Source organism: Mirounga leonina, unplaced genomic scaffold, assembly GCF_011800145.1.
Source record: "Mirounga leonina isolate KUSES-001 unplaced genomic scaffold, KU_Mleo_1.0 Mir_168, whole genome shotgun sequence".
NCBI lineage: Eukaryota > Metazoa > Chordata > Mammalia > Carnivora > Phocidae > Mirounga > Mirounga leonina.
Window position 1 is genome coordinate 16,656,503 of NW_023270426.1, and position 12,205 is coordinate 16,668,707.

The 12,205-nt window shown below is 45.9% G+C and overlaps 1 protein-coding gene across 5 annotated transcripts in view; it reads right to left on the reverse strand.

Moving 5' to 3' along the window:
- ACSL6 (acyl-CoA synthetase long chain family member 6) overlaps positions 1 to 12,205 on the reverse strand; it is a 65,628-nt gene that overhangs the window by 16,125 nt on the left and 37,298 nt on the right. For all 5 annotated transcript variants that reach the window (XR_004680873.1, XR_004680874.1, XM_035014071.1 and 2 more), the window contains exons 13-20: positions 12,046 to 12,180; positions 10,913 to 11,008; positions 9,836 to 9,908; positions 7,731 to 7,819; positions 6,508 to 6,624; positions 3,358 to 3,501; positions 2,231 to 2,332; positions 1,072 to 1,143 (exon numbers count right to left, since the gene is read on the reverse strand). Coding sequence is in view for 3 of the 5 variants with exons in the window: in XM_035014071.1 (XP_034869962.1) it covers positions 1,072 to 1,143; positions 2,231 to 2,332; positions 3,358 to 3,501; positions 6,508 to 6,624; positions 7,731 to 7,819; positions 9,836 to 9,908; positions 10,913 to 11,008; positions 12,046 to 12,180 (828 nt within the window). In the remaining 2 variants the exon portion in view is untranslated. The remainder of the gene's footprint in view (positions 1 to 1,071; positions 1,144 to 2,230; positions 2,333 to 3,357; positions 3,502 to 6,507; positions 6,625 to 7,730; positions 7,820 to 9,835; positions 9,909 to 10,912; positions 11,009 to 12,045; positions 12,181 to 12,205) is intronic.

Genomic DNA, 12,205 nt, shown 5'->3' on the forward strand with positions numbered 1-12,205 from the left:
AGGCCTCTGATTTTATAATTTTTTTAAATGAAAATTTTATTCATCCAAGCCTTTTTTTGCCATAGATGCTGACAGATGAGGGTAAAGTAGTGTTTCTCAAACTAGATTAATAGAAAGATCTATTTCAAAAGAAAACAATTCTGAAACTATGTTTAGATTTCATCAGTTTGAAACTTAAGAAATTAAAGTCTGACTCTGTGGAAGTGGTTTCTCAATCGCAAATACTTGCTGTAAGAGCTTTACATTTGAAACTGGTTTTAAAATGTTTTCACGTCATCAAAATGAACACACAAAATTTAAAATTCTTAAAAACCCTGCAGATCCCTAACACTAACACTATATTTGGGAACGCTAGTGGAGAAACACAATTTTATTAAAAATGATTATGTTAAAGACACGCTGGAAAATCTTTAAAAATCGGAGCATTTCTATGTCTCTACTTGAAGAATTTTTCTTTTTGAATTTTTGACCGAAGAGGACGTATAAAGGACGTAGGTAAGTAGGACCAAGGGTGCTTCTGAACTCAGTTACAGTAAGAACTTGCAAAGATAAGAGTCTGAGAGGACCGCTTGCTGTGTCACCTCCCAACACATTCTGTGTTTCCTCCTCTTTGTGGTAGACACTCTGGGCTGACAGATCACTGGCCCCGAGGAGCACGATCTTTCCGATGTCCTAGCAAGCCAGCTCGCCTGCTGTAGCCAAGAAGACAGTCCCCATAAAAATAAAAATAAGAGAGGACTGTGGTCTTGAGTACTGTAGGCAGCCTGGAGACAGGCCAACCATGCGCACACACGCTCTGCCTGTGACAGCTAGGGTAATATTTCAAATTTATGAACGTCTGTGATTTCAAGGACAACAAGCATGGTCTCACTCGACGTACGAACTATTTAGCGCAGAACGCAGGCTGCTGCAGAGTCGGTTTGGAAGCCTGCAGGGGTCTGTTAGCACACAGCCCGGCCGACGGCCAGAGCATGCGGGGGGTGGAGAATCTAGGTCAGGGTCACCTTGGGTGAGTGTAATTTTCAGCACTGCATGAAGGGTTGTAACAAGTATGGGGAAGGGAATATTTACCTGTTCAAACGAATGGAGTCCACTCTGTTTTCCTAACCTCACCATATCTTCCAAAATGGCTTTTTTCAGCTCCTGAATGGGACCATAGAGGAAAAATGACAAGGCAAAAACACATTTCAAAATGGAGGTAGAGGAAACGGTGAGTCTTGAGCAAAGTACAACTGGTGGTTGGGCCAACCCCCACCCCACCCTCACCTCCACCCCCTCCCTGGGGCTGACACTCCCAGGCAGCACACATTCACCACCTCTCCTGAGGCAAGCGAGTGCCAGGCATGAACAAAGGAGTGACCACGAACAGGCTAAGGGACCACTCCATTTTTTTTTTTTTAAGATTTTATTTATTTATTTGAGAGAGAGAGAGAGCATGAGAAGGGGGAGGGTCAGAGGGAGAAGCTCCCTGCTCAGCAGGGAGTCTGATGCGGGACTCGATCCAGTGACTCCAGGATCATGACCTGAGCCGAAGGCAGTGGCCTAACCAACCGAGCCACCCAGGCGCCCAGGACCACTCCATTTTTTAAAGTGGCTCTCTGGTCAGCCCGGTGAGTCCCAGGGACGCTGTCACCCCCAGAAGAGCCCAGGACCCAGAGGGAGTGCTCAGGTCCATGGGTGCTGCTGAAAAATGGACCATGTGCCTGGACGAGGTGATGCTGAGCCAGAGCACAGAGATCTCTTCCACAGGACCCTACACATGCCTGAGTGGCTAAAGCTCTAAGCAGGAAGGTGTTATTTTTTTCTCAACTCCATGACTGTCTAAGTCCAGTATATACAAAAGCCACCTCACGTTTGGAAAGAGCAAGGCCAGCAAGTCAGAAGGCCTATACTCACACCTGACAGTGCTGTTAACCAGCTGTGTCAGCTGTGTGGCCTTGGGTCAGCCACCTCCCTCTCTGGACTTGACTGCAAGCTGCAGGACAGCAGGGCTGGATGAGCTTTCTGTGATGTCTCCCACCAACAGTTCAATAGTTAATCAAACTTTCTAAGAAGAAATCTGCATTCCTTCAACAACAATAACAAAAAGATGAACCTCTGGTTTAGGATTTCTACCACTTATAAAATAAAGTTAGAAATGTCCCTGCATGTTCAAATTCCACTGCTTTACTGGGTTTCTGCCCTCCCATTACCCAGTAGCATCAGGAGGTCCAGCAACCAAGGTACAGACCTTATTTGCACAGAGCTCTTCATATGACCCTTCAATTCCTCTCTTCTGGGCCCAAGAGGGCATGACTTCAGGGTCAGGCACGACAACACCCACCAAAAAGGCCTGCAATCCCAACCAAAGGAAAACGCAGTCAAGACAAAAGCTTTTAAAGTGGTTATTTGTGGTCCAGCATTAAAAATAACCTCCTGGTATTCTGATCCCATCCTTTTCTAAAAATAAGTATATGCTTATGTTACGAAACATTCCCACCAATATAGCACACATTCTTAACTGTTTATTTTCTGATATAGTTCCTTAACTTTGTAAAAAAAATTAATAAAGTGTAAGCTTAAGGAGATTAAGAATCAGTACCGTTTGATTCTCATGCCAATCCTAAAGGAGGACACCTTTAAGATGCCAGCCAAACAATTCTACGAACTCAAACACATATATTTCTCAAGGTTTCCTAGACTATTTTGAAATTGTTTTATTAATATGGTCCCCATTCATGAAGAGCTCCGTTTTAAGTTTTTAAAGCATTTTCTTTAATAATATTTGCTTAATGAATGCAATGATAGCACAGAATATATTCACAGTGATCTTTCCGACTTCAAGTCTAAATGATGTTGAAAGCAGAATAAATATAAATCCTCTCCAATAATTGAATCTTAACTATGTTAACATTAGCTGAATACATTAGCTCAATACATATATATATTATTAGCTCAATATATTAGTTATATATATAGAGAGAGAGCTATGTTATCATCAGTAACATTATTTGCAATATTGTACCCATTTATCTGTAGAGTTCATTTGCATATTTCAAAATCTAAAGAGCATAAATCCTATATCCCTCTTGGAAGTAGATGGAACATAAGTTAAAAGTAGTGGGAATGTTCATTACCACTATTTCAAGCAACTTTTTCACCTAGTTGCAATTTATCAAACTATAAGCCAGTAAGATTTCTCCTTTAAAAGGAATTTTCTCTCACGATTTCATATACAGAAGAATACCGGTGTCTCATTGGAAATCAATGTTTACCACTATGATCGAATACCAAATACTGAGGAAATTATTCCCCAATAACCCTAGATTTTTCAGCAGGCCCAGTATGCGTGGGAGGGCTGAAGCACAGGAGACTCACCTTTAAACTGTCCCCATGGACATAGATTTGTGCCACAGGCTCACTCCGGATGTAGATGTTCTCAATCTTCTCGGGTGCAACATATTCTCCCTGAGCAAGTTTAAATATGTGCTTCTTCCGATCAATAATTTTAAGAGTCCCTGCCTGTGGAGTTGAACAAAGCTTCAGGAAAAGATAGCATTCTTGAGCCTAAGCCCCTCCCTCGTCAGTGCCATAGCCCCTCCCCCCTGCCCCATTCCCCCCCCCAAACACACACCCCACCTGGATCTGCTCCTCCGCCTGAGGCCTCTGCTCTTACACAGCCCCTGTGTGGTCAGAGAGGGCCGCCATGCACCACGGGTTGATGGCTCTCAAGATCTGCTGGACCCTGAGTGCCCACTGTCCTCTCTTCCCAGCACTTACCCCGCCCTCGCCCCCCCACTCCCCACTCCCACACCTGCCACCCTCATGCCCAGCAACAGGTGTCCTCCTCCTCAGAAGGCTCGCCTACCTTCCCCTCTCACCCAGGCTGCCTCTTTTCTCACCACCATCCTCAAATTCACTCCCTTGGACAATGCTTAGGCCTCTCTGCCCAGCTATGGCCTCCACTCCCAAAGAATGGCCTCTCCATCCCCCAGCAAACAGCAGAGCTTGGCAGAGGCCCCCAGTGACTTCTCCCTGACAGACCAGATGGGATTAGGAGTCCTCACCCCTCCAGGACCTCTGCAGCAGGCAGGCTACCTCTTGGGCAGTGAGTGCTTGTGCTCCTGGCCTCTAGAACCCCTACAGACCTCGACTCCCTTTGACCTTTTTGAGTTTCTTAGGGGAATTGGTGTGTCTCTTTCCTTTGGCTCAACCCTTGAATGTTGTACTTTCTTCACCTCCACTGATAGCGTTCCTTGAAATCAGCTCCATTTATTTCTTCATTGGCCACTCCCACGTCTGCCTAAGCGTCCAGCCAAACCTTTTCACTGAATTCCAGACCCAGGACTTAACACTCAGGATGCTTTAGAAACCAGACCGTTCGCCCTGCAGGATGCAACAGGCCACTCAGGAAGCCCATCATTGTCCTCCTCATGCCTATTCCAGCCCCAAGCCCCAAACTTGGAGATGGCCTTGCTGTTTGCCTCTCCTGGAACTTCTGGCCGTCAGGCTCATTGTCCTCAATCACAAATCCTTCCCACACCCACCTCCTTCACCATCAAAACCACTTCCTGACCAGACTTCTGCATACACTCTATCCCTCCTCCATCTGTTTGATTGGCCAAAGGGGAGCAAAGTCTCCGGAAAAGAAAAACGAACAGGCCCTGTTTTGTTCAAAACCCAGACTGGACCTCAGGCACTTCCCCTACACTGACTTCTTTGACCTTCATGGCACCCCCTGAGCGGGGCATTGTCACTTCCATTTCACAGATGATGAAAATGAGGGTTAGAGAATTTGGTTACTTCCTCCAAAGCCACACAGCTAGAAGGCAGGGGAACCAGGATTTCAGTTAGGTCTTTCTGGATGAGAAGTTTGTACCTTTTCCTTAATCTACCTAATACTCTTTCAAAACATTAATAATTAAAAAAAATGGACACCACCAGACCACCTACCAGCTGTCTTGGGCTCTTAGTGTATGCGCAGCACTAGGTCTCCACATGAATTAGTTTACTTGCTTCTCCCAACCGCCTGCAAGGTGGGTGGTTGCACCCAACTTAGAGGGAATCAGTACCAGATCCAAGGTTCTATGGAACTTCAAGGTTTTTCCAATTTTGAGGCCCTCCCTCTTTAAGAAAAATAATATAAAATGAAGTGCAGAGGCTTGGCGGGGGGCCCATGCCAGTGAGGGGCTCTGAGCCAAGGCTTCCTTAGCCGAGGGGACAATCTGCCCTCTGACGGCCTGCAGGCCCTGCTGCTCCCCCAGCCTCTCTCCTCCACACCTGGGGGGCCTCAGGGAGAACCACTGACCTCACACCTCTCTGTCTCTCTACTTAGCATGTGCTCTCGCTCCTGCCCTGACCATCCTCCCCACCCTCTCCTCTCCCCTCCGAACATGACTCAATTCCTAAGACTCCAGTAGGCGCCTGTCATCCTCTGCCTCTCTCCAGGCAAGTGTGGCCTTCCACTTATGCCCATCACATTGCACATCACATTGACATCTCTTCCCTGAGCAGAGTCCCTGGCCCAGGGCACACACCAGGGATGCATCTGTGTCTGCTACGGGAATGAGGGCTTCTCCAGGAAGGACACAGATTCAAGCAGGGGCGAATCTGCGCACCAGCCCACAGGACCACTGGAAGGCTCAGCATCATTCACATGCCCAACAAGACTCTACATTTCAGAACGTCCACCCCAAACCTTAGCAACTTCGCAAAGACACAGGGGAGGTTCCTGGGGTGGGCTGCATCAGGCAAGGGGCTCTCGGTTCCAGCAACAAAGCCGTTTTCTGATCATAGTTTTTATCTAAGCATATCCTGTGTGCCTGGCATTGTGCCAACTGCTTTACAGGTATAACTTTATTAAGTTTATTCTTCAAAACCACCGTAGAGGTAATCAGTGTTATTAGCCCCATTTTACAAATGACAGAGAGAGGCACAATAACTGGGTCTGGTTAAAAGTTGGGGGCCACAGCCAAAGAGTATCATGTAGCCTTACTCTCTTATTCCACAAGAAAGTCAACCAGGAGCCCCAGAGATGGATGAGGCTTTGGGCAAGGTCTCAGCAACTGCTAGCAGAGCCAAGGAACTCAGACACCCTCCCACCTGGCTGCAAGCTTCTCCCACTGCTCAGTGCCACCTCTCAGCGAGGGGCCAGGGTCTGTGGGTCCCTAGGCCCTGCCTTTCTCAGACCTCCCGGAGCTATGAGCTTCCTGCCCTTTGGACTCCACCCATCAGACCCCACAGCACCAGTAGATCTCTGTTGGGAAAGGGATAAAGTAAGGAGAGGTCTCAAACTCCAGCTCTGCCCTCCCATAAAGATCTCTATCACCTTTATCAGGAGGATGGACAAGAAAGCTCTGGGGGCAAGATAAGGGAGAACCTCCCTATCCCCACCCGCCTCGCAGTTGTTCCTGAATGGCTAATTATCAGGGAAGATGTGGAGAAGAATTCTGCCTCAGAAATGAGTCGGGTTATACACCCTCCCACCGCGAGAATGCGGGGAGGGGCCACAGCTGCAAACCTACGCACCGGCAGCCACTTCCCAATGTCCCCAGTGTGAAGCCAGCCGTCACTGTCCAGGGCTTCCTTTGTTCTGCTTGGATCTTTCAAGTAACCTTTGAACACATTTGGTCCTCTCACGCATATCTGTAGGGACAAACACGGGGTTTCTGTCAGCCCACAGCATGAGGAATCCCGATGCGGGGCTGTCACAAGGCGTGTGTAGGAGAAGGCATCCTATCCCTCCAGAAATACGCTGTGGAAACAGCAGGGATGGAGACAGAGCACAGGAAGGGCCACCAGCGGACTGAACAGTCTCCTGCTTCTCTCAACGAGCATCTTCTGCCCTGGCCATGTTTCCTCCCTGCCCTGGCCCCCCACCTCACCGCACCCCCAGGCTCCTGCTTTGTGACACTGGATGGGGTCTCCTCAGGTATTGATGGCTGGCTGATTCCACCAGAGATGCTTGAGCCCCCTGCGTCATGACAGGGCAGTGTGCCCATCGACTCCCACGGAGTGAGCAAGTACAGGCCAGCTCTATGCCCCTCTTCTGGCCTAGCTGCAAGGGTCCTGCTTCTGCTGGGACACATACCTAGTAGCAGGCCACGTCAGTTAGAGAAAAAATGGATTTTTTTTTTTTAAGTTTACGAATTTCTTTTTTTTTTTTTTTTTAAGATTTATTTATTTGAGAGAGAGAGCATGAGCAGGGGGAGGGGGAGACAGAGAGGGAGGAGAGAATCTCTAGCAGACTCCCCACTGAGTGCAGAGCCTGATTCGGGGCTCAATCTCACGACCCTGAGATCATGACCTGGATGCTTAACTGACTGAGCCACCCAGGTGCCGCAAAAGTTTGGGAATTTAAAATCTTGAAAATCTTCAAATTTCAAATCTTTCCATCAGTCACCAGACTGTTGGCTAATGTGCATAGTAACCCTCTAGAAATCTTTTCAAAATTTAGATTCTGATGAGCCCTGAGAGTCTCCATGTCTTACAGACACCCAGGGGATGCTGATGCTTCTAGTCCACATACTACACACTTAGAGTAACAAAGGAATAGACCAGCCCAGTCCCATCCTTGGAGGCTGGTTGCTTCGTAAGCAGGAGAAGAAATGCTGAATTCAATGGAGTCAAGTTAATTGGTAATTTAAAGTGACTTTACAGGGAGGGTGAAAGGAAAACAATTCCATTTTTTATTTCTTTTACTCACTCTATGTGGCATCCAGAGACATAAATAGCTAAGGTCCTAAATTTACCTCTCCCTCTCCTTTGCAGGTCCAATAGTTCAGTTCCTCGACATCGATGAGCTTGATATGATTGCAGGGCAGAGGTGCCCCTACATGCCCTAGAACACCAAAGCAATATGGCATTTGTCAGTGTCTAGATCAGTTTCAGCACTGAAGGTGCTCTGGGCCATGTAAAAATCCCTCCGCTGTCAAAGTGGGGGATTATGGAAGGAGAGCAATATACCTTTAGATGGGCATTTGTCACAGGCAAGCACTGATGATTAAAAAAAGTTCTGGGGAAAAGACAGGCCAACCTCTGCTGGGTCTTTGTTTTACATCTGATTCTTACAAAAGCTAAAGAGACACACCTGGCCCAGTACCAACCTGCACAGGGTCTGTAGGGGCGGTTCCTACCCACACCAAGCATACCATCAGGATTTTTCCAATAGGGCCTATGTTAAACATTTTCCCCCATTGTCAGACCCTTGGTTTTGGATCATAAAATACCATCGTCATTACTTTTCCATCAGTCACCAGACTGTTGGCTACTGTGCATAGTAACCATCTAGAAATCTTTTCAAAATTTAGATTCTGATGAGCCCTGAGAGTCTCCATGTCTTACAGACACCCAGGGGATGCTGATGCTTCTAGTCCAACATACTACACACTTAGAGTAACAAAGGAATAGAAGACAAGGATGAGATAACTCGTCCCTGAAAAATAAGACTTCAAATGTTCTTGCTCATATATACCCCAACTGCACAATTACATCTAAGTCATTTTTCTAGTAATTATGGTTGTTAGCACAATTCACTGGCAAGGGGTGGAGGGTTTTTGAGCAGGTGCTGGCCAAGGTCCTGAAAGAACAGTGAGACCCGTAGATGAAAACTGAGGTTGTGACACTCCCATTTCTCTTTTAAATAAGAGGCTGCCGACTTTTACAATATTGGACAAAGATATCTATCCTCTCATACTCAACAGGCTTGGCAAGTTTTTGTGGTAAGGGTGACTTAAAAAGGCAAAATCTCAAAAATCTTACATAGGAAAATGTAGAGGATGATATTAAGAGGGAAGAGAGTGTCCAGAAAGAAGGGGATCTGTGTGAGTGATCAGTAAATATGATGGCAGCCATAAGAAAAATGTTACTGATCCAGGGCTTTGAAAGACAGTCCTTGTAGTAAATTTTCCAGGGATAGAGAGAGCAATGAATCTATACACAGGATAGGCTTTATTCAGCTAGAGTCTGAAGAGATAAAACTCAAACAAAAATGCTTCTGTCCTTGACGTGGTCAAATATGATTCCAATATGGAATCCACCTATTATGTTTCTGCTGACTGCCTCAAGGTGTTCTGAAAACAGCATCGCATTGCTGTGCATACTTCTTTTCCATGTGCATCACCTGGAACTTTCTAGTGTGTAGTTGAGTAAACTTGAGCTTGAAGAGTGGCCCCAGGCTCACAGAGGAAGTTGGTATACTGAAGGATTCTTTTGCTCAGTGTTTTTTAGATTCTTCTAGTGTCTGGTCTAAATTTGGTGATAGGAAACACATGGGCTACCTACACCTTCCTCCTTGCCTTGGAAGATGAGTCTCTTCAGAATGAGGGCGTGGAAAGGAGCTGCTCCTTCCTGATGATGCTGTTGCCTTCTAGACATTAACATCATAGGAGACCCCAGGTCCCAAAGGGTCTCAGAAATGGTTTAAGAAATAGTGCTCACTATGAACTTGCCCTTCTTTCCTAAATCATATCCAATTCACAGCCTGCTTCCTTCATTCTAAAGTAGGTTCTAACCTATAAAACCTAACATACCGACATTTACTGATATTAAAAGCATTTTTCCCCTTGGAACTATATCTATATTCTGTGATCTACTGCTTCTTCTTCTTTTTTTAATATATGACTTTTAGTTATCTATAAAAGAAATGGGAAAATACAAAATATATTTGGAAATCACAAAAATATGTAGCAAAGAGAACAATATCCATTGTGCCACAACCCAGACATAACCACCATCAGTGTTTTTCTTATTTTTCTGTTACTTTTTCCCTAAGTGCCCCTGTAAATTTGCTTTCCATAAAGAAGTTTTAGATCAGCAGTGCCCCATGAATCATTCCCACATCTCCAGCCCATCCTACCTGAGGTCCAGTCCCCGGGCGTGGTGAAGGTACATCCAGCTGTACACTCAGTTTGGCCGTAACCTTCATAAACCTTCAAATGAAAAAGGAAACCATGCTGTAAGTATACATGTTCCTACAGATGACTGGCTGCCTTTTTCAGCCAGCTAACCTCCCACTGAGCATCTGGTTGTTCCATGCTGGGGACAATGAGAAGGGAGGTAGGTTACTCCAGGTGAAACTGAACACACACAACAGGTGTGACTCCTTGGCTTGGAAGTAGTGCTATTTTTACTACTGACACTTAGGAGATAAAGTTATGTGGTTTGGGGTAAAGATTTCTGACCTATTTTCAACTACTGACTCTATTTTTCATTTGGATGATAGGTGTGAGAGACAAATATTTTAGAACCTACTGTACATTTTACTTTTACTCTGTAAGATATTCCCCTCCAGAGCCCCAAGTGTTTGCAGGAATACAGCATGTGAGGCAACCTGCCTTTAAGAGTGGCCACGCCATGTTGGTACAGAATAGGACAGTGAAGGGAGCACTGGCTTCTAAAGTATAAAAACTTAAGCATGTACTTTTATGAAACAGATGCACCTACTTTACATAAAACACACGAGTCACAGCCCTGCATATATAGGAACTTAATAAATATTAATTGAATAGATAAATGAAGGAATGAGTATTTTAGGGGATGACAAAACCTATTGAATCAACTAACAAAACACCAATGGGCTCTCATCCCCCTCTCTAGTGCTCCTTTTCCAGATGGGGAGATATTTTGCAGGACGGAGAATGCAGAGATGCTGGCACAGATGTGGTATGGGTTCTCTAGCACAACAATGACCCATACAGAGTTTAACTGACTCCTCTTCCCAAAGTGGGTACACCCGGACTTTGCAGAATGTCACAAGATCATCTTGGCTTTCACTGACTCTGAGCCTTTTTCATCCTCAGAGGAGGGAGCTTTTGTCCCACTAAAGTCCTGCCCCCAGGATCTTTCTCTCTTCAGGAGAGGGTGTAGTGGGTTTCCTGCTCTGCCCCGACCACATGTCCCATTGTCCCTAGGGAAAGTCGTGGAAAGGCTATACCTGGCACCCCAGAGCCGCCCGGAGGAATCCCAGCACTGTCGGTGATGCGGGGGCCGCTCCAGTGACAATCATCCGCACACACCCACCAAGACTGGCCTGTGGGAAGAGAAAGGAAACTGCCGAAGTTTGTGCTGCTAGAGATGGAGTCTAGCCCATGTGGGCCTCATCCAAGGTCGGCATTCAACAGTTGGACCCCCACCCGGCCCTAGGGAAGGGATGAAAGAGAAGGCCTGAGGCTGAAGAAGTCGCTTCTCCTTTCAAACGAAATCAACCCAATCAGCTTTGCAACTCGACCCACAGTATGGCCAACTCCTCTGTGTCTTTGGAGGTAAGTGCCATTAATCTGTGCTATTCTATAATTTTGGCTCTTCCTTCCTTCAAATACACAGCTTTTCCCTCACTCTCCCATCATTTGCAAGCAGCCAAAACAATTACTTAGGACAATTTTTTCCCACTTCCATCATAATGGCATAGCCTTTTCTCATTTATAAATCAATACCATGCTCTGCTCTATTTACTATGCACAGCGGAGGACAATGGATTCTTTAAGCACTTTCTTTCTGTAAGTTGAGCCAAGAGAGTTTAAATATTAATTGTCTTAGCTAAAAATAGAGTAGTAAGAAAAAAATGAGTAATGCTACTAATTAGCTACACGTTCCTTGGGTAATGCAGAGCCTGAAAACTTACGTGGGGATACACAAGTGAGTAATTCATGATCGGCCCAGTCTGGGAGAGGTTGAAGGGATAGGAAATAAGAAGGGAAAGGAAGCTTCTTGGCCTCGTGGCTAGAACCTAGTGCTGCTGGAAAGCCAGCACGGCCAAGGCTACAGGGAGGGGCAAGAGAAACTTTAGGCCACAGGAGCTCCTGATGGACCTGACTACCCAAGGGCAAAGTTACCCTAATGTCTGTGGAGACCAAGGGACCTACTTTCCAGGAGTCCTTCTTGCTGGTTGCCTTTTGGCAAATACCACACACATCCAGATAATAAAAATGAGTCCTTTAATTATTCTATGGTAGCTTAAGCTTTGATTTCATGAGCAAATGAGTTATTTTATAAGATTCCAGGCCACTGGAATGAGCTTCTCAAATTCTTCTATAAGGCCACTTGGGTGCCACTTGTTCATTTTCTTACCTGAATCTTATTAAAAAAGAGTTCATCCCAGATACTATCATTCCTGATGATTCCACTCCGGACCTCAGCCTGTTTACGCTTTGCTGCAAACTCCAAGAGCCAGCGCTTTAATGGTGTGTCTGCCTGGCTGAAGATCTGAGGAACAGAAGTTGGAAGACAG